This window comes from Delphinapterus leucas, chromosome X, assembly GCF_059928025.1.
Source record: "Delphinapterus leucas isolate spDelLeu-1000000601 "Yukka" chromosome X, BTC_Dleu_Yukka2, whole genome shotgun sequence".
In the NCBI taxonomy this organism is placed as follows: Eukaryota; Metazoa; Chordata; class Mammalia; order Artiodactyla; family Monodontidae; genus Delphinapterus; species Delphinapterus leucas.
The window spans coordinates 104524342-104549098 of record NC_143150.1 but is presented as its reverse complement, the minus strand read 5'-3'; the positions used below and the strand labels follow the sequence as shown (position 1 = coordinate 104549098).

The window sequence follows — 24757 nt, the reverse complement described above, 5'->3', positions numbered from 1 at the left end:
AAAGGGAACACTCTTGTACTGTTGGTGGGAATATAAATTGATACAGCCACTATAGAGAACAGTATGGAGGTTCCTTAAAAAACTACAAATAGAACTACCATACTACCCAGCAATCCCACTACTGGGCATAGACCCTGAGAAAACCATAACTCCAAAAGAGTCATGTACCAAAATGTTCATTGCAGCTCTATTTGCAATAGCCAGGACATGGAAGCAACCTAAGTGTCCATCAACAGATGAATGCATAAAGAAGATGTGGCACATATATACAATGGAATATTACTCAGCCATAAAAAGAAACGAAATTGAGTTATTTGTAGTGAGGTGGATGGACCTAGAGATTGTCATACAGAGTGATGTAAGTCAGAAAGAGAAAAACAAACACCATATGCTAACACATTTATATGGAATCTAAAAAAAAAATGGTTCTGAAGAGCCTAGGGTCAGGACAGGAATAAAGACACAGACTTAGAGAATGGACTTGAGGACATGGGGAGGGGGAAGGGTAAGCTGGGGTGAAGTGAGAGAGTGGCATGGACTTATATATAGTAACAAATGTAAAACAGATAGCTAGTGGGAAATAGCTGCATAGCACAGGGAGATCAGCTTGGTGCTTTGTGACCACCTAGAGGGTGGGATTGGGAGGGTGTGAGGCGGACGCAAGAGGGAGGAGATGTGGGGATATATGTATATGTATAGCTGATTCATTTTGTTATAAAGCAGAAACTAACACACCATTGTAAAGCAATTATACTCGAATACAGATGTTAAAAAGTTATTACAAAAATACATAAATATATATTCGTAATCACCCTCATTCATAAAGATTTTAATGCTCTACCAAAGAAAAAACAATTTGTCTAGTGTGAATATACAATACTTACACTTAATTAGGTATAAAAATAAATGCAAGTATAAATATGTTTATATACATGCATATACAAATATATACACAACTATATATGTGTGTATGTATGTTGGCGTATCCCTTTGTGTCTAGACCAGAAAAGCTAATATGCTCTAATTGGTATAAACACAAGAAAAATTTAACTACTGTCTTTTATAAACATTTCAGAAATGTTAATGTAAATGACCCAGGAAACACTATTTACTAAAGTAGGGTAAATTATATTTAAAGATAATGATGGAATTACTACTGACAAAAATAAAAAATAAATATCTATGATTCCTGATCATTAAAATAAGAATGAAAAACATTTACCATTGTCCTTTGTTCTTGTGAAAGTTATATAATATTTCAGTTTCTGTATCTAACAAACAGAGTGTAATTAAACCAAAATACAAGATGAATCTTAAAATATTATTAAACACAAGAATCAAGGTAACTCACGTAACTGATGGTAGGAAAAGAAAGACAACCTTTCTCAGATAATAAAAGAAGACATAGCAGGAGAGCAGTTTAGAAGTGGAAAGAAACAGGTGAGGGATGTTTAGAGGTACAAACTTCCAGTTGCAAAATAAATGAGTCACTGGTATGAAGTGTACAGTGTGGGGAATATAGTCAATAACTATGTAATATCTTTGTGTGGAGACATATAACTAGACTTATCGTGGTGACCATTTTGAAATGTATAGATTGGGAGTTTGGGGTTAGTAGATGCAAACTACTATATATAGAATGGATAAACAACAAGGTCCTACTGTATAGCACAGGGAACTATATTCAATATCCTGTAATAAACCATAATGGAAAAGAATATGAAGAAGTTATACATATGTATAACTGAGTCACTATGCTGTAGAGCAGAAATTAAACACACTGTAAATCCACTATACTTCAATAAATTTCTTTAAGAATGTAAAAATCCCTACAAAAGAAAAAAAATATCGAATCACTATGTTGTATAACAGGCACTAACACAGTGCTGTAGATCAATTATACTTCAAAAGCAAACTCATATCAGAAGAGATCAGATTTGTGGCTACCAGAGGTAGGGGGTTGGAGGAGGAGGAATTGGATAAAGGTAGTCAAAAGGTACAAATTCACAAGGATAAGATAAATAAGTTCTAGGGACATAATGAACAATATGATAAATATAATTAACACTGTTGTATGCTATATATGAAAGTTGTTAAGAGAATAAAGCCTAAGAGTTCTTATCACAAGGAAATTTTTTTGTTTCTTTAATTTTGTATCTATATGAGATGATGGATGTTCACTAAACATATTGTTGTGATTATCATTTCATGATATATGTAAGTCAAATCATTATGCAGTACACCTTAAACTGTGGGTCAATTATGTCTCAATAAAGCTAGAAGGAAAAGAAAGGATTCAGATGAATCCTCTGAAGAGGTATATAGGGCAATGTCTGGAAGGGTCCCAAGCACAAGAGCTTCTGTCTCTGTGAAGCTGGAGCATGTCACCCTCCCAGTGTTGATGTGTCCACAAACCTGGATGTTTTCTGAACTCCAAACTATTGGGATTTTTTTGTTTGTTTGTTTGTTTTGTTTTTGCGGTACGCGGGCCTCTCACTGTTGTGGCCTCTCTCGTTGCGGAGAACAGGCTCCGGACGCACAGGCTCAGCGGCCATGGCTCACGGGCCCAGCCGCTCCGCGGCATGTGGGATCTTCCCAGACCGGGGCACGAACCCGTGTCCCCTGCATCGGCAGGCGGACTCTCAACCACCGCGCCACCAGGGAAGCCCCCAAACTATTGGGATTTTTAATGGGGGCTTTATCACATATGTGTCACCAATTATCAACTCCATTTCCAGTCCCTCTCCCGTCTCCAGAGAATGGGGGGGGGGGTAGGCATGAAAGATCCAAGCTTCTAATTTTGGCTTGGTCTCTCCGGTGACCAGCCCCCATCTAGGAGCGCACCAAGAGCCACCTAATTAGAACAAAAGATATTCCTATCACCCAGTAAATTCCAAGGAGTTCAGTGTCAGATGCTCCTATCACTTAGGAAACTACAAAGGTCTTAGGATTTCTGTGTCAGGAACTGAGGTCAAAGATTAAATACCAGAACAAATGTTCTTCCTACCATCTCTATTTACAAGGGTTTTAGGAGCTATGTGTCAAGAACCAGGGGCAGAAACAAATAGATACACATTTCTTATATTACAAAAGAAGATAGAGAAGATAGAGGAGCAAAACTCTTTTCTAATTAAAAAAAAATTAAATACTGTCTTGTCTATTTTTCTTATGTTAAAGAGGGCTGGGCTATTGGCTTTATTATCTGTGTGTAAATATTACACAGGTGAGTTTTTCCTTCAAAATCTAATCACTCTTGACCAATTATTCAATTAAAATTATTATGAGAGCAAGTTGCATAGTCCACCACTCAGCTCAAAAATAAAGTCACCTTGAGCACAGATGTTTGGCCTAACAGTCTGCTTGTGGTGCATTTTTTTACATAAAGATGACAGTTTTAACACAGAGCATTTACCTAGGAAAGTCAAAATTCAAGATATCCAATAACCTTTCTTCCAAAGTAAGGAAAGAAAGCATCAAATTTAAAATGTGAAAAATGTAATCCTAGAAACTACATCCATAGTTAACACTCTAAGAATTAGATTAAAATTCTACCTTTCAAAATACTAAAGCAGTTAGCATTGGTCGATCATCTTCACGGAAATCTTTTTTGTTTGTTTGTTTGTTTGCGATACGCGGGCCTCTCACTGTTGGGGCCTCTCCCGTTGCGGAGCAACAGGCTCCGGACGCGCAGGCTCAGCGGCCATGGCCCACAGGCCTAGCCGCTCCGCGGCATGTGGGATCTTCCCGGACCGGGGCACGAACCCGCGTCCCCTGCATCGGCAGGCGGATTCTCAACCACTGCGCCACCAGGGAAGCCCTTCACTGAAATCTTTTTAAATAATGATGTTCTGTAGAAATGAGTCTAAGTTCTGTAACTCCTGCATATATTCAAAACCAATTTAGGTGTAAAATTAACCAAATATATAAAATAACAATTGGGGCTGGCATCATGGGCTGGCAGCCTGTGCAGTCATGCAGTACTCCATGCTTATAAGAACTCAAGCTTGGTTTCATGTTTTGCTGTCATTCTCCTGAAATTCTTAATTTTTGAACAAGGAACCTGCATCTCCTCTTCTATTGGCCCTAAAAATTAAGTAGCTGATCCTGATTACATAATTTGGGGAAAGTGGCCAATAGCTATAAGGTTGAAATAAGAAACCAAACAAAATTGGATAAGTTCAAGAAATAAATTTTTTAAACAACATGAAATTCAAATTAGATGCACCAGGACACAGTGACATACTGGTGGAGGAAATATGAATACAAAATGAATGACTTCCAAATATGAGTATAATTGGAAGATAAGACTCCAAAGACCAGTCTCTTAGTTGTTTCGGGATATAATCAAATACATCCTAGAGATATTGGATACATTAACTGAAGATAATGGAAATTAAAGTCCCTTTTCTTTTGATTGTCCACATGATTGTTTGTGTATGGTTGAGAATAAGATGATTATTTTGCTGGAAACTATGGGAGAAAGGTACATAACTGACTGTTTCCACTGCAAACTGTTTTACTGACTACTGCTGAGTCTACTGTACTGTTCGTTAACACTTCTGCTTATTTTGAATTCCTCTCTACGACAGAAGAGCTCCTATTCCAAATGCTTTCCACCCTCACTTTCTCAAAGGCACTGGCCCTCTATTCTCCCACCCCCACTTCTTCATGCCACCAACATAAGACATCCTAAAGAAGAGTTAGCTCCCTCTCAGGTACGGAGTCTCTCATGAGTAAATTTTCTCAGTCTTCCTAATTTCACCTGAAATTATCTTCATATTATCTCAATTCTCTTTTTTCACTCCCGAAGTTCATCCTTCCATTTTTGCTCAGGTATCCTCTCCTGTAAGACCTTGCTCTTACATATTAAGAACATATCTCTATTGGATCTTCCCCCAGATTACAAACAGGCTTAAATCTTCACTGTTCTGACAGTCAATGAGGTGTAAAATTACCTCTATCCTATTACTCATGAAACTGGCCCTTCTCTCTCCTTTTTCATCATCAAACATATTTTTTCATTATCAAACACATGCTAATTCTTTTTTTCCTGCTTTATTGACATATATTTGACACATAACATGGTGTAAGTTTAAGGTGTACGAGGTATTGATTTGACACATTTATAAATTGCAAAATGATTACCACCCTAGTATTAGTTACCACCTCCATTCCATCACACAATTACCGTTTCTTGTTACCAAACATGTTGAAGAATAATTTACGTTTACTGCCTTTACTTTACCACTGCCAATTTCTTCTTTTATGCCAATTTAATCTCACAGTTGCCCCTCTAGCAACTGAACAAGACAACTATAATTAATAAGTGAAGGAGTAAATGGGAGTTGAGCAAACAAATCCAGCCAGTAGAGACTACTTTTACAAGTACTAGGTTCTGCAGTTTATGTATGAACAATGTAGGAAGAAGAGAAGTAAAAATTATTTTAAGTATTTTTATATGCCAAAAAGGAAGTTAACTATTAGAACTCAGCTAATTCTAAGTTCATTAACTCTATCATTTTAAAGAAAATTTACAAGTTAGTAACATTTTATTGATACTCTTTACCTATAGTAACTTTCTTTATCTACTTTTCATTAAAATTAGACATGTCAAAAATCTTAGTCCATAAAAATAATCTGATCAGTAATTTAATACATAGATGAATTTTCATTGGCCTAATAGTTTTGCTAAAAATTATACTTATACCTTAGCAGTAAAACAGGTGAAGAGACAGCATGTAAAAAAAAAATTCTGCCTTCTGTAATCATTTGGAGCATAAGCTTAATATCATCTCTTTATGGTGACAGCAGATTTATAGATAGAGGCCAAGACATTTGATATTTTTTTCCTTAAGGACACACCAAGTATAAAGAGCTATAAAAAATAACCTCGCTCGGGCTTCCCTGGTGGCACAGTGGTTGAGAGTCCGCCTGCTGATGCAGGGGACACGGGTTCGTGCCCCGGTCCGGGAAGATCCCACATGCCGTGGAGCGGCTGGGCCCGTGAGCCATGGCCGCTGAGCCTGCGCGTCCGGAGCCCGTGCTCCGCAACGGGAGAGGCCACAACAGTGAGAGGCCCTGCGTACCACAAAAATAAATAAATAAATAACCTTGCTCATAAAGAAAAATATGAGTGGCTTATATACCTCTTATTGCCTGCCAGACCACACTTAGATCTGCTAAGACCACCTTTCCGATCTGCTGGAGAGAGAATGGTGAAGAAAGAGAAGAGCCCAAGATTACCTTAAGTTTCTGGCCTGAGAAATTTAAAGAATGAGTTGACATGAACGAGAATGGAGAAACTGTTGGGTAGGTTTGATAGGAGCTCGAATCTGAGTATGTTATGTTTGAGCTGCTTACTAAATATCCACATAGAGACATAACAGAAGGGTGGATATACAGTTCTGGAGTTTAGGGCAGAGGTCTGTATTAGAGATAATATTTTGAGAATCCATTAGCATGTAAAGAATATTTAAAGCCACAACACTGCATAAAATATCCAAAGGAGTGAGTGAAGAAAGAAAAGACAGCATGAAGCTTAAAACTATTTCGCTTACAACTGGATCTAGTTAGGCAAAATTTGTTTCAGAATTCTTTCTTATGTGTTTATGAGTGAGACTGGCATGGGACTTTGCTTCTTGTACCATTTTCATCAATTTTTAAAATTGAAGTATAGTTGTTTTACAACATTATATTAGTTTCATGTGTACAACATAGTGACTCAATATTTTTATAGATTATACTCCATTTAAAGTTATTACAAAATAATGGCTATATTTTCCTGTGCTGTACAATATATCCTTGTTTCTTATTTATTTTATACATAGTAGTTTGTATCTCTTAACCCCATACCCTTCTATCACCCCTCCCCTTTCCCTCCCCTCACTGGTAACCACTAGTTTGCTCTCTATACCTGTGAATCTGTTTCTTTTTTGTTATATATATTTGTTCATTTTATTTTTTAGATTCCTGAGATAAACATATAAGTAATAACATAGAGTATTTGTCTTTATCTTAGTTATTTCACTAAGCATAACACTCTTTAGGTCCATCCACATTGTTGGAAATGGCAGAATTCCATTCTTTTTTAATGTGTAATATTCCATTGTGTGTGTGTACACACACACACACACACACATATACATACATAAATACATATTTTTTGTATTCATTCTCTGTTGATGGACACTTGGGCTGCTTCCATATCTTGGCTATTGTAAATAATGCTGCTATGAAGACTGGGGTGCATGTATCTCTTCAAGTTAATGTTTTTGTTTTTTTCAGATGTATACCCAGGAATGGAATTGCTGGATCATATGGTAGTTCTATTTTTAGTTTTTTTAGGAACCTCATACTGTTTTCCATAGTGGCTGCACCAATTTACAAACCCACCTACAGTGTACTAGGGTGCCCTTTTCTTCACATCCTCACCAACATTTGTTATTTGTGTACATTTTGATGACAGCTATTTTGACAGGTGTGAGGTAATATTTCATTGTCGTTTTGATTTGCATTTCTCTGATGATTAGCAATGATGAGCATTTTTTCATGTGCCTTTGACCATCTGTACATCTTTCCTTCTTGTACCATTTTTGTCAAATTTTAGTAAGAATATTTTCTAGCCGTATTTTTCAGCCTGTCTTAATCAGCTTGGGCTTCTATAACAAAATACCACAGATCAGGGGGCTTAAACAGCATACATTATTTCTCACAGTTCTAGAGGCTGAGAAGTTCAAGATCAAGGTATCTGCAGATTCAGTGTCTGGTGAGGGCCCTCTTTCTAGTTTGCAAATGGTCTCCTTCTTGCTGTATCCTCAGGTATCTGGAAGAATTATCTCTCTTGTGTCTCTTTATTTCAGGGCATCTCAGATCTTCCTTGTGGAATTTCTTTGCTTTAGAAAGGATCTGCTGAGGTAAAAATCTCAATTTCTGTTTCTCTGAAAATGTCTAATTTGCCCTTGCAATTTTGCTAGGTTCAGAACTCTGGGATGGTGGTAATTTTTTCTCAATATCTTGAAAACATTTTTCCAATTTTTTTTCTGATTCTTTTGTTGTAGTTAAAAAGTCTAATGTCAGTCTAAGTTTCATTCCTTCAAAAATGATCTGTCTCTCCTCTCTGGTTGCTAATGTAAATTTGTCTTTGTTTTTGGAATTCTGCAGTTTCACTGTGAAATGTCTAAGCGTGGATTTCTATTTATTTATGCTGCCTGTTATATATTGTGCTTCCTGGTTAAGTAGGTTGGCTCTGCAAGTTATTCCTCAGTATCCTTCACATATTCCCGCCTATCCATTTTCTTTATTCTTGCCTCAGAGTCTCCCATTAGACATAAGTTAGACATTCACGACCTACTCCCAATATATATTTTGCCTTCCTGTTCATACTGTCTACCTCCTTAGGTTTTGGTACCACATTCCTTATATTTCAATTTCCTCATAACTCATTTTTTCCAACTGTTTAATATACACTGAACACAGCCATTATTTTTTCCAATTTTTAGAGTGATAATTTTAATTTTAGTACTCATATTTTGATCTGTTTTGCAAATCTTCCTCATCAACTTTTAGTGTCTTATTTCTTCATTTGATTCTCACTCTCATTTCTTTCTTTAACATTTCACCTACTTATATTAATTACCTGGCAATTCTAGTACCTGATATTGTAGAGGAGGTGATCTAAATTCACTCTGTGTTGCATGTGATTACTTTGCTTCATGATGGCTTGTTTTCTTGTGCTTGTGGGGTTTATCGTGAGCTCAAATTTCACAAAATTTAGTCTGTGAGAATACTAAGGTGCTTTTCTTTCTAAGAATTTGGATTCACCTCTCACTAGTGCTAGGGTGCTACCAACCTGGAGCTACTTTAACTTAATCTCTTGTCTTAGGGATACCTTGACGCTTACTGGTAATAAACACTCAAATAAGCGACTCTCACAAGAACAGGCCTACGGTTACACATTTTCAGGTGAGATGATTATAATTATTCTTACTTTTAATTTTATACTTAGAGTGGGAAGAGAGATAGACATATTTTTATATTAGGACATTTCACAGACAGAATACCCCCGTCCATCATTGTACTGAAGATATAACCCTTGTTTTACATAGAATCTCTGTTCACCTCCCCCATTTGCTTGAGCCTGAGGCTCAGATTTCTACTGTATCAAATGGCTTAATTTAACCAAACTCTGGGTTTCTAGCATTAGCTTTTAGCACTAAGGCAATACAAGGGTCAGTGCTCATAGTTGTATTAGTTCTATGACTTTTGTTTCATCTGCATTTTTTTCTTTGTCCTGGCCTTTAAAGGTTTATCCACTTCCTTGCAAGAGAGAAAACATTTAAAACTGTATTTGTTGGAAATTTCCCAGCATCTTGGTGCTTTGAAGAGGGCATTTTAGAAAACTGAGTCTGCCTCATCCTTGGGAATGGAAGTCAGCCCCTTCTCAACATATGTGGAGTTAATCAAATCTACCTCAAAAATAATGTGGGGATTAAGTTTAACACTGTTTATAATTGCTTAGCACAAGGACTGACATAAAAATGCACTCAGTAAATTGTAGCTTTTACTGTTTATATTATACATTGATATTTTCTAAGAAGTAAACACATTGACAAAATCATAAAGATATTATTTTATAGATAAATGGCTTTCCAATAATAATTCTGACCTCAAGACTGATATCCAGTCACTTGTTTTCCTGGATTACTTTACAGTTTTCCTTCAGTCAATATTTGTCTATTCTTCCCTATCTATGCTAAGGTAGATGTGACACTCAGTGACCAATTCAAAGTTCTAATTACTGGAGCAATTCATGAGTCCCTCAAGCTGCCTATCATGAGCGTTACTACTAAACAGAATCAACCAATTTAGATTTTGCTTCTTCTCTTTTACTGTCTGCTATTTAATGTCACGTGAAAAAAACTTATACATGACTTTGAGAAGACCAGAAATGGGGGCATTCACAATACACAAGAAAGATGAAATAATCACTTATCAAGAGAACTGGTAAAGGCTTTGGACTTCTAAATACATGTGATTTTAATATTTAAAGCTCTAAAATGCTTTTTATAAAATTAGTCATCCCTAATATTTTTAAACTCATACTGTAAGCTTTCCTTAGAAATTGGGAAACTAATTACTTGCAATATTCACTTCTTACCAAGCAGCTTTTATTTTTAATATAAGGAAAAGATCACTGAGATTGAAGGCAGCATGGTCAACCAGTATGTGCCCAGGCTCCAAGAGCAGAGACCTGGATCTAAGCATACTAGCTTTGTGCCCTTTGATACCCTATCCATTTCTATAAAATAGGAATGCACAATAGAAGTCCTTATAACATAAGGTTGCTGTGAGAACAAATGAGAAAATGCATGTCAGACACTTGGAGCAGTGCCTGGCCCTTTGTAACAATTATACTATTATTGCTATTATTATACATTTTGCTGTATCGCTAACAAATCGTCTGTAGCTTGGTTATTCTGTAATAAGTTGGAAAAATTAGATTATTTGGTACAATTTTTGGAGCTGTTTCCTGGTTTGCTAACCATCTCTCAAATCATTACTGTGAGTAGAAAATGTAGTGCCATATGATTATGAAGAGTGAAAGATGCCTTTTCAAGGAATGGAAATAATTTATCACTTATCTGAATGCAAACTCACACTCTGAAATTAGGAACAGGATCTAGCAAATCTCTTTTAAATATTCATAGGCAATAAAATCTCTGGCTGTTTGATTGATCTAACAGGCAACTGAATGTTACCTTTGTTCTGCATAATTGCCCCTACAGGAAACATCAGTTAGGCAATTAAAAAAAAAAAAACCAAACCTTTGACATAGGCATTTTAATCGAGAAGAAAATGGGCTAAGGCTCATATTCAAGAGAAAGGGCACTTGTTTATTAATGGAAAAACTGTTTTTCTTTAGCCAAAAAAAAAAAAATCAAGAAATTTATGGCTTAAAAAATTCAGAATTTTTGACTATAACAATCCAATATACAACATAGATTTTTTTAAAAAGGAAATCAATTTTAAAACTCTGTTACTGTAATTATTTTATTTCCCCAGACTCTTAGATAATTATCCCAAGGCTGCATCTGCATTGCATCAAAACACCAGTCTTTTCAACTGAATATTCAGTGGGAACATCCAAACGATTGATTTAGCTAACAAAGTACTAAATATTTCTCTATTACCTAGATAGTCTGGAATTGATCAAAGTACTCAGATTATACCCTGAGAACTAGGAAAACGCTGTCTACTCATCCTTTTAACTCAACATCTTATTTTTAAAGTCACATTGGCATACTAAAGACTAGCAGAACAGAATTTGAGAAGGATATTATCTCTAACACGATGTGGTTTTCATCAAAGCTCTAAAGCACCAAATATGCTTTATTTACATTGCCAAATTACTCTCAGGTTATTATTGGCTAGATATCTTACATAAGCATAGCCAGGGCTAATAGTGGTTTCAAGTTTATTTACTGTTACTATAGCGTTCTGTTTAATTGATTACTGAAGTAGAATGAAAAATTCCTTCCAATTTTAAGACCTATGGAATGATAAAAGTCCTTTCGTCAGTCTTCTGAATTTTATTTAAATAATGGAGGTGTGTACATTTCATTGTTTTTCACATTGGAATATATGTATATGTTTGTCTATCCCTGCCCTGGTAGCACACACGCATGCACGCACACACACACATACACTGCTTTGAGGGTAGATACTACAGCATACAACCTAGTAAAAATAAAAACACTTTCCAGGCAGTATTTTATATATTGCTCAGGAGAATCTTATGAAACAGGATCTGTCATCGCAGATGAGGAAATGGAAGCTTGAAAATATTTCCCAAGGGTACAGAGCCAATGGGTTGTAGATGGATGTGTTTATTGTCTTTTAACATTCATGTTACAGGAATATTTCTCTCTTTGCCAGCTGGCAGGATGCTAAGCTTTGTCAATAAAGGGTGCTGGAGTGACACTGGGGGAGGTGAAGTTTTCTCTGTTCAGTGTGTTTTTACTTCTTGCTCCCGTGGCTCTGGGTTGGCCTGTGGGATGCCTGGTGGGGTTCACCTCGTCTGTTCCCCACCCCCCCCAATAAATTTTAGCAGCACCCTCTACAGGTGCCTTCTGACAAGTTCAGTGGGTGCTCCAGTGCCAAGTCCAACCTGGGTGCCAAATCCATGGGCAGCTTTCTGGAGCCCAAGCTGGTTTCCCTAAATTCAGTGGCCCCTACTGTAGCTAGCTTCCCAGTGAGTCCAACAGGCAATCCCCTCTAGCTTCCCAGAAAATTCAATAGCAGCCCCCACAGGTTACCTCCCCATGAATCTTGTCATCATTCCACTCCAAGATTCCCTTCACACAAGCTTCAGCCCACTGACTACATACTAGCTCTGGTTTGGGTCAACCCAGCAAACTTCTTTGTCATCTCATGCTCTGGAGACATACTCTTTCCAAACAGGTTTGAATCCCAGCCTTGGGTAGAGCCCCTCACTTTCCAAGTCAGTTCCTTCCCTGGGTACTATCCCTTGGTTCTAGGGAATTCTTTGGAGTTCTCTTCTATTTCCTCTTAAAAATTAATTCCCAGTAATTACTTATTTGTATTAAACGTTCCCTGTTCAAGTTACTGTGTAACCTGTTTTCTGTTACCTGTCTGACCCTGATTAATACCAAGGGTTATTCCAACCCAAGATTTTCTGATTCAAATTTCAATGCTTTAAAACTCAGTTTGGATACAGCAAAATAAGCGTTCAATCAAGGTTTGTTGTTGAGTTGAATTATTATCTATTTGGGGGAAATACCAGGTTCCACAACAGAGACCTTTGAAATGTAAAGACATAAGTAGTTTTTTGTGTTGCTAAAGGTTTGCAAGAGCATTACATAAATGAGGCTGATGCCAAGATCAGGATTAGAGACTGGTCTACTCCTAAGGACAGAATAGACAAACACTGAACATGGTTAATGATTAAAATTTGGCCCTCTTCACAGCTTAGCCAAAATCAGTTTTACAGTGTGCCTTTTGACTTTTTTTTTGATTGAACTCTAATTTCTAACCTGACACTAAAATTCAAATACAAATACAAGCACATTCCAATTCTATATCAAAATCCAAATGTAAATGACCTTTGACCTAGTTGCCACCTCGGAATACCTACTTCTGCCCACGTCCAGTAACAGTGCGATAGGGTCAAGGGCTAAAGGACTGTTTAGAATCGCCTATTTCCAGTCCGTAGTCCCTTATATTGATATGGAGAAAGTATGATTAGACTACTAACCAAAGGTAGTGCAGGATTAAGGATTGTCTGGAGTCTATGCTAATCAGGACTTCTTTCTTTCCAATGTATAAACATGATCAAACTTCTCCCCCATGTAAATAACAAAAGGTTCCCTGCATACCGTCATAGCTACCATCCCTCCTTAGGACCTTTCTTTGCCTTCACAGCCAAGCTCCTCACAAGGATCGTGCACACTTGCCTTCCCCGTCCTTTTCTCTAATATCTTCTGTATCGCACTGTCACCAGAGTCTCTCTATCCTCAGGAAAACTCCATCAAAACTGCTCTAGGAAAGGTCACAAGTGACATCCTTTTTGCCCAATTCTGTCTTCATCTTACTGGGTTTCTCCACCCATACTTGACAGTTTTTCATGACTCCTCTTTATAAACTGCTACCTGCTAACCACCCTGGTTTTAACTTGCGTCTCCTCTTACCTCTGATCATTTCTTCTCATCTCCTTTGTAGACACTGTTTCCTCAGCCGAAAACTTGATATGGGGTATAACTCTGAAATTCTGTCTGATTCTTTTTCTTTTGTCTTATTTGGGATGATCTCAGGAACTCTGCAGTTTTAATTAGCACGTAGCCTGACAAATTCCCCATCTGTGTAACTAGTCTGAATCACTCTCTTTAACTTTAGGGCTGTGTAACTCTCTCTTACTGGATTAGGGAATATCTCCACCTGGGTACTCCGTAAGTACTGCAGCAGATCCTGTTGCTGCCCAGCCACATAACCTCTTAGCCTCAGAACCTCTAAGTTCACTTGAAGCTTTGGTGGCCAGTATGTGCACGCACTGCTAGATTCCCACCTTAAGCCTCCACATTTCTCAATTTTACTGCTCTAGGCTGCCCAGAAGTACTGGGATTTTATGCACCCAAGGGCAATCCTCAAACACAAAGGGAGGAAAATTGGTGGACAAATGTTCCAGCTTCCATTAGCCCAGCGGGACAATTCTAAGTGAGCTCTATGACACTGGTGTTCTACCTGATTTCTTTAAAGCTCCCAGTGGGACTGAGCTCAGTAACTCCCAATGGAAACTCACTCATAAAAGCATCCTTTATCAGACTTCCAACATTTCATTCTCCATTCTCCCCATGCACTCACTTGTCCTTCTTGGTATCATGTCCAAAATAAATTACCAGAGCCTAAGGTCTTCACTCGGGTTGCTTTTGATTAATATCAAACTTAAACAGACACGTCTGGCTCAATGGGGGTAAAAAATGACATGTGATCTTTCACATCCAAACTTGTTTTTTCTTACTTTCTCAAAGTTGTTTCTGAAAAATATCTGATACTCAATCACCTGAGTCAGAAACCCAGATACTCTTCTGAATTTTGCATTTGCTCTGTATCTATCACCAATGGCCTTGCCTTCAACTGAGCTAAAAGTATCGCTTCTTACTTGGTCTCACTGCTTGCAGTCTCCCTGTCTCTTAGACCCCCCACCCCACTGTCCAGTCTCCACAGAGGTAACGTAATCTGATGGTGGCACCTCTCTTCTCCTTTCCCCTTATAAGTTAAACCCTTCAGTGGTTCCCTAAGTGCATGGCTCTACAGCAGGCTTTTTGTGAAGCATAGATCTCCCTTAGCAATCTCACTCATGCTTATTTGTTCAGGCTCACCTTCAACCAGACTCCCATTTGCATTCTGTGTTTTAGCAAAACCAAATACTTCCAATTTTCTGTAGCTGCTGGTGGCTGCCTGCCTGGAATCACCCTCTTACTCTTGCCCATTTGGCTGTCTCCTACTCTAATTTAAAAATGTAGTTTACAACAAATCTTCTCTAGGAAAGCTACCCCAAATACCTTTCACTGCTGACCCACACAAGTCTGTGTCCTTTTCTATGTTCTCTAATCCTCTGTCGTAACTTTTAACCCAACATTTTGCATCTTATAAGGATATTATTTGTTTCCATGTCCTGGAACACACTAAGAAATGAATAATTTTTTGCTTAACTAATCAATGACTATAAGTAGTGAAGTACAGATACTTTTTCTGACTTATTACCAAACCTTCAGTGTCTCACATGTTATAGATGCACTTAGCAATCAGATACGAAGTAAACCTCATTATGAATTTTTTTTCCTTCTTGACAAATAATCCATTCTTGATTTAGGAGAGTGTATGCAAAATATTGTTTGATTCAGAAAAATATCTTAATTTTTTCAATTTTGATTTGAAAAATTCACACCATATGTATTAATTTTTAAATATGAAAACCCCTCTGTTATATGTAAATACAAACTCATATTATCTGGGAACAATAAACAATATCCAATATCTTGGGCACTAATAAAATCACATGTATTATTAACAGATTATATATGACCATAACAAACATGTGTGTACATGTTTGAACAGAGAAAGAGAGAGAGAGAGGTGACGATACCTACACATATTAGTTAATCTTGCATATGGAAAAGAACTGTGGTCAGATAAGACCCGATTTTGAACACCAGATTAACTATTTACTCATGTGAAGATTTGAGCGAGTTACTGTACTTGGTCTGTCTCAGGTTTCCTATTACAACCCATACTTTATAAAGTTTTAGTAAGATAAAATGATATGATACACATATAAATATTTCATCTATGTCTAGAACTTGAAAGTTTCTACAACCTGGAAGCTGAGCTAATATTTAAATTATTCCTCATTTTGACTGAGAGGCATAAAGGTATTTGCTAGTCTTCATGCAAATTAGTTTAAAGAGATTTTTTTCACTCTTCTTGTCATACCTCTTCATGTAGTTCTCTCCAACGAGAATTAAATGTCTCGAGTTCCTCATTGATCAGTTCATCCATGACTCCGCCATCTGTTAGGGTCTGTGCCAATATGCGAATCTGATTTGGGTTATCCTCTGAATGTTGCATCAAATTTTCAAGTGACTGAAATACATTTGCAATAATTACTATTTCACTTCTTTTTCTAAATCCATTGAACTAACCCAAAATGTTCAGTATCTTCTGATTCACATATAATTAAGTTATAAGCAACTTAAAGCAATATTTAATTGGGATAACAAAACATGAAAGATCATTGTTATTTCAAAACTATGATGTTGCTCCATGTCAATCTTCATGGGCTTGTGGCAGAACTATGGAATGGGGTACATAAAAAATGATTCACGGCCACCTTCTTCTCTGAGGCTCTCTACTATAAAACCTGGAAGGTAAGACACTCAATTTCCCAACTTCTCTTATAGCTAGTGATGGCCAAGTGACATGATTCTGACAATGTACATAGGTAGAAATTCAAGAGCAGAGTTTCCCTTCTCACATGAAAAAAAAAAGTCACAGTACTTTAGAAGAAATCCCTCTGGTCTTCACACTTTTTCACACATATACGGCTTACAGGTAAAGTAGCCATATTTGGACTGGGAGACAATAAAAACAAGGATGAGGTCCTTCAATCTGTTCATTTAGTAGGATAAGTGCATGATCACATCCTTTGTTCTGGCCATGACCCTTTTACTCATGCGGTATAACTTTGCAAGTTTGTTTCATCTTTTTTGGAAGATGCTTCACACTGTTAGACAACGAATGTTTGGTCACTGAACATCTCTGAATAGGACAGGGACATAATTATAGTCTATTTGAGGCCTCTCTCATTGCTCTTTGATACCTCTTCAAGTTTTACAATTCTCTTGTAAAAGTACGGAAGTTGGATATAATCATGCCCAGGTTTCTGCTGCAATGTCCCAGGATCCCAATTCTATTCACTCAAAAACATTTCACATTTTCTTCACATTTTGATTAATTTATGTACCTTATTGTAGCAGATTTACAAAGGGTCTGCACTACAAGTGGCTCTACACATAATACATAGGCTAAAACTACATATTCATTACATATAAAGGATTATCCAAAAGTACAATAAAATGCATAGGACATAAATGATTGTCAGAAATTCACATAAATCAAAGCTTATACATGCAAACTCCTTTAAATTTTACTTTTTAAAGATCTCCAAAATAAAACTTGAAAATGTACTAAAATTCTCTATGTACTAAAATGTATGAACATTTTAAAGATACATTTACAATATCAAAGCATGCCTATTTAATACCTTGAAACATTCTGTAAGGTATAAATTTATGATTTTAAATAATTAAAAATATGTTCCAACTCAGTGAAGGTAGCTTTTAAACTGGAAATAATGTTTTACATTATCATCCTGTTTATCTCTACTCCAATGGAGCAAAACTGTGCATTCAAACTGTCTTTGCAGGTCTGTAGTAGATCTAAGCAGGTAAAGAAAAATGTAAACATAGAACATAGTGATATAGCAAAAGGCATATGTCCTCTCTAAGAGGTTATTTAAATTCTCTTTAAAACCTTAACACTGGAAGGTTCAGAGAGGAATCAAATGTTTCATCCCAAGTGCTGGTGCTGGGGAAGGAATAGCAACTATACACTCTGCCTGGTTTTCTTTGAATTTATTTTCTATTTGATTCTTGACATCTTTCAATAATGCATATAAATTATCACAATTATATTAATTCACAACTTACATCTAGCACCTCAGAGATTTCCTCAGCTCCACCAGGAATATTTTCAGTGGCCTTAAGTTTAAATTCTACTTCATTTAGCCACTTGTTTGCCTTCTCCAAGTATGACAATAACTCATGCCAACACGCCCAAACTTCCTGTGAAAGAAATGTATATCACAAATGAAATATTTTGATAGAACAGTGAGTGTGCGATTTTGCCATTTCCATTTTTAAAACTTCTAAAAATAAAACATATTTTTTACCTTTTCTTTGTAGATCATTGAAAATGCAACTAGTCATTTTGAGTATCTAATATGTCCATAATTACAAACCATTAACAAACTATTTTATTACATGAATAAATTCAAGACTCAGTGATTTACTTTTTTAAATAAAAAATAATTCATCAACATTACAGTCTGGTCCTTCTCAAACTCTTCCAAAATATAGCAGAGAGAGGAACACTCCCAAACTCATTCTACGAGGCCACCATCACCTTGATACCAAAACCAGACAAGGATGTCACAAAGAAAGAAAACTACAGGCCAATATCACTGATGAACATAAATGCAAAAATCCTCAACAAAATACTAGCAAACAGAATCCAACAGCACATTAAAAGGATCATACACCATGATCAAGTGGGGTTTATTCCAGGAATTCAATGATTCTTCAGTATATGCAAATCAATCAACGTGATACACCACATTAACAAACTGAAGGAGAAAAACCATATGATCATCTCAATAGATGCAGTGAAAGCTTTTGAAAAAATTCAACACCCATTTATGATAAAAGCCCTGCAGAAAGTAGGCATAGAGGGAACTTTCCTCAACATAATAAAGGCCATATATGACAAACCCACAGCCAACATCGTCCTCAATGGTGAAAAACTGAAAGCATTTCCACTAAGATCAGGAACAAGACAAGGTTGCCCACTCTCACCACTCTGATTCAACATAGGTTTTGAAGTTTTAACCACAGCAGTCAGAGAAGAAAAGGAAATAAAAGGAATCCAAGGGCTTCCCTGGTGGCGCAGTGGTTGAGAGTCCGACTGCCGATGCAGGGGACACGGGTTTGTGCCCTGGTCTGGGAAGATCCCACATGCCGCGGAGCGGCTGGGCCTGTGAGCCATGGCCGCTAGGCCTGCGCGTCCAGAGCCTGTTCCTCTGCAGCGGGAGAGGCCACAGCAGTGAGAGGCCCGTGTACCGCAAAAAAAAAAAAAAAAAAGGAATCCAAGTCGGAAAAGAATAAGTAAGGTGTCACTGTTTGCAGATGACATGATACTATACATGGAGAATCCTAAAGATGCTACCAGAAAACTACTAGAGCTAATCAATGAATTTGGTAAAGTAGCACGATACAAAATTAATGCACAGAAATCTCTTGCATTCCTAGACATTAATGATGAAAAATCTGAAAATGAAATCAAGAAAACACTCCCATTTACCACTGCAACAAAAAGAATAAAATATCTAGGAATAAACCTACCTAAGGAGACAAAAGACCTGTATGCAGAAAAGTATAAGACACTGATGAAAGAAATTAAAGATGATACAAATAGATAGAGAGATATACCATGTTCTTGGATTGGAAGAATCAACATTGTGAAAATGACTCTACTACCCAAAGCAATCTACAGATTCAACGCAATCCCTATCAAACTACCACTGGCATTTTTCACAGAACTAAAACAAAAAATTGCACAATTTGCGTGGAAACACAAAAGACCCCGAATAGCCAAAGCAATCTTCAGAAAGAAAAACGGAGCTGGAGGAATCAGGCTCCCTGACTTCAGACTATACTACAAAGCTACAGTAATCAAGATAGTATGGTACTGGAACAAAAACAGAAAGATAGATCAATGGAACAGGATAGAAAGCCCAGGGATAAACCCACGCACATATGGTCACCTTATCTTTGATAAAGGAGGCAGGAATATACAGTGGAGAGAGGCCAGCCTCTTCAGTAAGTGGTGCTGGGAAAACTGGACAGGTACATGTAAAAGTATGAGATTAGATCACTCCCTAACACCATACACAAAAATAAGCTCAAAATGGATTAAAGAGCTAAATGTAAGGCCAGAAACTGTCAAACCCTTAGAGGAAAACATAGGCAGAACACTCTATGACATAAATCATAGCAAGATCCTTTTTGACGCACCTCCTAGAGAAATGGAAATAAAAACAAAAATAAACAAATGGGACCTAATGAAACTTAAAAGCTTTTGCACAGAAAAGGAAACCATAAACAAGACCAAAAGACAACCCTCAGAATGGGAGAAAATATTTGCAAATGAAGCAACTGACAAAGGATTAATCTCCAAAATTTATAAGCAGCTCATGCAGTTCAATAACAAAAGAACAAACAATCCAATCCAAAACTAGGCAGAAGTCCTAAACAGACATTTCTCCAAAGAAGATATACAGACTGCCAACAAACACATGAAACAATGCTCAACATCATTAATCATTAGAGAAATGCAAATCAAAACTACAATGAGATATCATCTCACACCAGTCCGAATGGCCATCATCAAAAAATCTAGAAACAAAAAATGCTGGGGAGGGTGTGGAGAAAAGGGAACACTCTTGCACTGCTGCTGGGAATGTGAATTGGTACAGCCACTATGGAGAAGAGTACGGAGGTTCCTTAAAAAACTACAAATAGAACTACCATACGACCCAGCAATCCCACTACTGGGCATATACCCTGAGAAAACCATAATTCAAAAAGTCATGTACCAAAATGTTCATTGCAGCTCTATTTACAATAGCCCGGAGATGGAAACAACCTAAGTGTCCATCATCAGATGAATGGATAAAGAAGATGCGGCACATATGTACAATGGAATGTTACTCAGCCATAAAAAGAAACGAAATTGAGCTGTTTGTAATCAGGTGGATGGACGTAGAGTCTGTCATACAGAGTGAAGTAAGTCAGAAAGAGAAAGACAAATACCGTATGCTAACACATATGTATGGAATTTAGGGGAAAAAATGTCATGAAGAACCTAGGGGTAAGACAGGAATAAAGACGCATACCTACTAGAGAATGGACTTGAGGATATGGGGAGGGGGAAGGGTAAGCTGGGACAAAGCAAGAGAGTGGCATGGACATATATACACTACTAAACGTAAAATAGATAGCTAGTGGGAAGCAGCCGCAGAGCACAGGGAGATCAGCTCGGTGCTTTGTGACCACCTAGAGGGGTGGGATGGGAGGGTGGCAGGGAGGGAGACGCAAGAGGGAAGAGATATGGGAACATATGTATATGTATAACTGATTCACTTTGTTATAAAGCAGAAACTAACACACCATTGTAAAGCAATTATACTCCAATAAAGATGTAAAAAAAACCAAAAAAAACATTACAGTCTGGGAAATGGAAAAAAATAAAAGCATATATAAAACTGCACGTATAAACCTAACATCCCAACACATCAACTATTACCACTTTCGGTGACCTCCTCTAAATTTTATCATATATAAATAACTAGATAGTTAAAAGTAAAGTATGGATTTAACTATAGCTCTTTTTAATAAACATTATATCCTATATTTTTTCCCATATTAATAGGAAGATATATTTTTTAATAAAATTCTAAGGTTTCATTTAAGTAGCTATAGTTTGGTTTCCTTAGTTTTATTTGCTATTGTATCTTTCTGGTGGCCATCATCATGAATATGAATTTTTCTGTATTTTAAATTATTTCCTTGTGGTATGTTATTAGAAATATGAATATGAACTATTTTGAGGATATTTTTATTTTTCAATGGCTTTTGATATACACTGTAAAAACTAATTAATATTCAAAAGTACTCATATATGAAAAAGCACAATATTAAGACTGCTACCAGAAGAATATAGAAGAGACTTTTTTTGACCTTGGGATGGGGAAGAATATCTAAAATAAGACATTTTGTAAAAAGTGACCATAAGAAAGAGGTAAATAAATTTAATTACATGAGAATTAAAACCTACTCATCAAAGAACACAAGAAATTGAAAAACAGCCTCAAACTTGAAGAAAACAACTGCAAAACTGGAAATAGATGAATATGAAAGGCACACTGAATCAGTTAAAAGATGAACATATAACCTAATAGAAAAATGAAACAAAATCCTGAACCAGTATTTGAAAGAAAAAGATACATGTGATAAACATTCACAAATATGTTCAGACTCATTAGTAACCAGGAGAATGTATGTCAGGATTACAGTGAGATATTTAACACGTTGACTGACACAAATGAGAAGTTTGACAATTCCAAGTGTGAGAGAAGATACGCATTAACACAAATTTGTATTTATTGCTGATAGGTGTGTATATTAGAATGATCATTTTGGAAAACAATGTCATTCCCAGTAAGGTGAATATTCACATACCTAACAACCCAGCAACTCCACTTTTCCATACACATCCTCAGAGAAACTGGTTTGGATGGGCAACAAAGAGAGTTACAAGAATGTTCATTTCAGTACTTTTTGTAATAACCAAAATAAAAAAAGAAGGAAACTAACCTAAATGTCCAGTGGCAAGAAAATGTACAAATACACTGTATCATATTTACACAGAGAATACAGAAGCAAAAATGAAAACTTCACCAAAGAGAACCATATGGATGAGGCCCAGACACAAAAATGTTGAACAAAAAGAGCTAGCCCCAGAAAACAATATATTATAGGTTATCACTTTCTACAACCCTCAAAACGAGCAAAGTTGAGCAGTATATTGTTTAGGCATCCACATGCGTATGATAATTTTTTTCTTTTTAAGCAGAGAAATAATAAAGACAATTTTCTGGATTAGGGTTATGTCTGCTGGGAAAAAGTAGGAAGATACATTAGAGGATAAGAATATTAAAAGAGTCATTTTCTATTAGCTTGGAGATTGGAACTATTGGGCAAATTTATAGATATAGCAGTGCAGTCACTACCACCTGCAACCCCTCCCCCACAACCAAAAATGAAGCCTAGGAAGGAAGTTTTATTTTAGGAGAAACTAAAAATTCTATCAGATTCCCCATATTTTCACCTTTGCTCATAGCCCTTGCAAATGATGGAGAACATTCTCTCTCTAACTGATGACAAGTATCAGTCTAACCTGCCTTGCTAGCCTACCAATTCTTGCTTAGTATTTTATGTACAGTTTATTACAGAAAGTGAAATTAAGTATTTTGCTTTAAAAAGTGATAGAAATCTTAAATCTGGGTCATTTCCAACTCCTGCTGGACTACAGGCTGTCTTCCTTCTGGGCAAAGATCCCAGTGGGAAAATATAAATATCCCACCTAATACCCGAGGGTACTTTAGAGCTTTGAAGATAAGGAGATGCGATTGGTAATGTGTCTTATTAACTTTGGTGCAGATTGAGATAATGAACTACCTTGCTGATTTAACCATCAGGATGGATGGCCTCTTGTGTCCTCAATGCATCTGAAGGACACAGCTGGAGAGTCTGAATGTACTGGCTTTACAGGTCACCTTTGCAAAATAAAATATAGTCTTGCAGCCTGAATTGGAGCTAAAAGCCATTTAGAATAACTGTTAACAGTTTGGAACTTAAAATTACCTTGAAATCACCAAATTCAAAGTGGCTTTGAAGAAAGTACAAATGAAAAAGGAAACTTCCATTCAAAATGGAGCTGATGTGGTAAACCCTTCCCCCAACCTGATCCAGTCATATTAAAATGCTAGATAAAATATTTTTAAAAAACCTTTTAAATTTACAGCTGATTTATGAAACAAGTATGAAAAATCTTCAGGTGGCAGAAATAAAAGGGGAAGTTAAGTGCACTAAAGGTTGGGAAACCAAGCTTAACAAAGTACTGGCATATCAGAACATAAAAGCTGGGGTATTCAAAACTAATTTGGGATGGGAAAAGAGGCATTGGTCTCATGCATTCCAGGGAGATGGAAAAGTGTAAAGCTGGGTGTCACCTCTCCTGGAAACAAGAACTATAAAATCCCCATCCACTGGAGTATAAGGAATTAGCAAGGAAGCTGAGGATCCTTTGGATTCTGGTTGGAAGATAAGGATCCACCCATAAGGAAGTGAAACCTAAGTTTATATCACATGAGGATAGAACATAACATCTCTCAGACTCTGGTAGGGACAAATAGAAAAGACTCATAAGGACCCTCCAACAGCCTAGCACAGAAGGGATTTCCAGTAAAATATAATTCCTACTACAGATGAGCTCACAAACAAAAAAATTACAAGCGTGTGACAAAATTCACTACCATTAGAGGGAGTCAACAATTGTAACAAATGGTAGAATCCATACATTGTGATCAGAGATAACAGAACATTGTTTTAAAAATTTTATAATAAATAAGTTGAGCCTGGTGATAAAAGTTGCCAGTAGGATCTACTTTTCTTGAGACTAACGACCAGAATTCATACTTAAGAAATAAAATGGCTAAGTTCCCTACATTCCATGTTGCTAAAACTTCTGCTAGATGTTTCTACAAGCCCTCATCTAAAGAGAGATGGCTAATGGGGAGGGCACTGGGGGAACATGAAGAGAGGAGAATTTGAAAAGTTAGGCAATCCTTTTTTCTTACCTTTTTATGAGGGTGTTTAGGGGAAACTCATCTGGTCCCTTGGTCCCTTTTCTTTACAGGATCTAAAAGAGCAATGCTCTTCAAGTGGGTGGGTATATTCAGAAAGGAATGGTTGACATGCATTCCCTACTGAGATGCTGGTATGGCCAAAGAGGAATCAAGGACAACTATTTCACGTTTCTCATTCCTAAGAGTTACGTAATATGGGATCTGCCAGTGCCCACAGGCTGATTTGAGATATAGTGGGTAAGACAAAAAGGTTTAATTTTCAACGTGGTATAAGGCTACTGGCAAGAGTCAGCCTGAAATTCTTGTTGAATACTCCAAGGTTATCATGTATGCTTAGGAAATCTTTTCTAGGGTTCAAAGTCCATGTGAACAAGGCCAACTGGGCTCTCCATCAGACCACAACAAACCTATAGAGAA

General features: G+C 36.8%; 1 protein-coding gene across 1 annotated transcript in view; it reads right to left on the bottom strand.

The window, feature by feature from the left end:
* The window catches only part of LOC149744371 (dystrophin-like), a 108782-nt gene that overhangs the window by 18245 nt on the left and 65780 nt on the right, over positions 1–24757 (bottom strand). The window contains exons 11-12 of the mRNA XM_089904646.1: positions 17784–17918; positions 16009–16158 (exon numbers count right to left, since the gene is read on the bottom strand). Coding sequence (XP_089760772.1) covers positions 16009–16158; positions 17784–17918 — 285 coding nt within the window. The remainder of the gene's footprint in view (positions 1–16008; positions 16159–17783; positions 17919–24757) is intronic.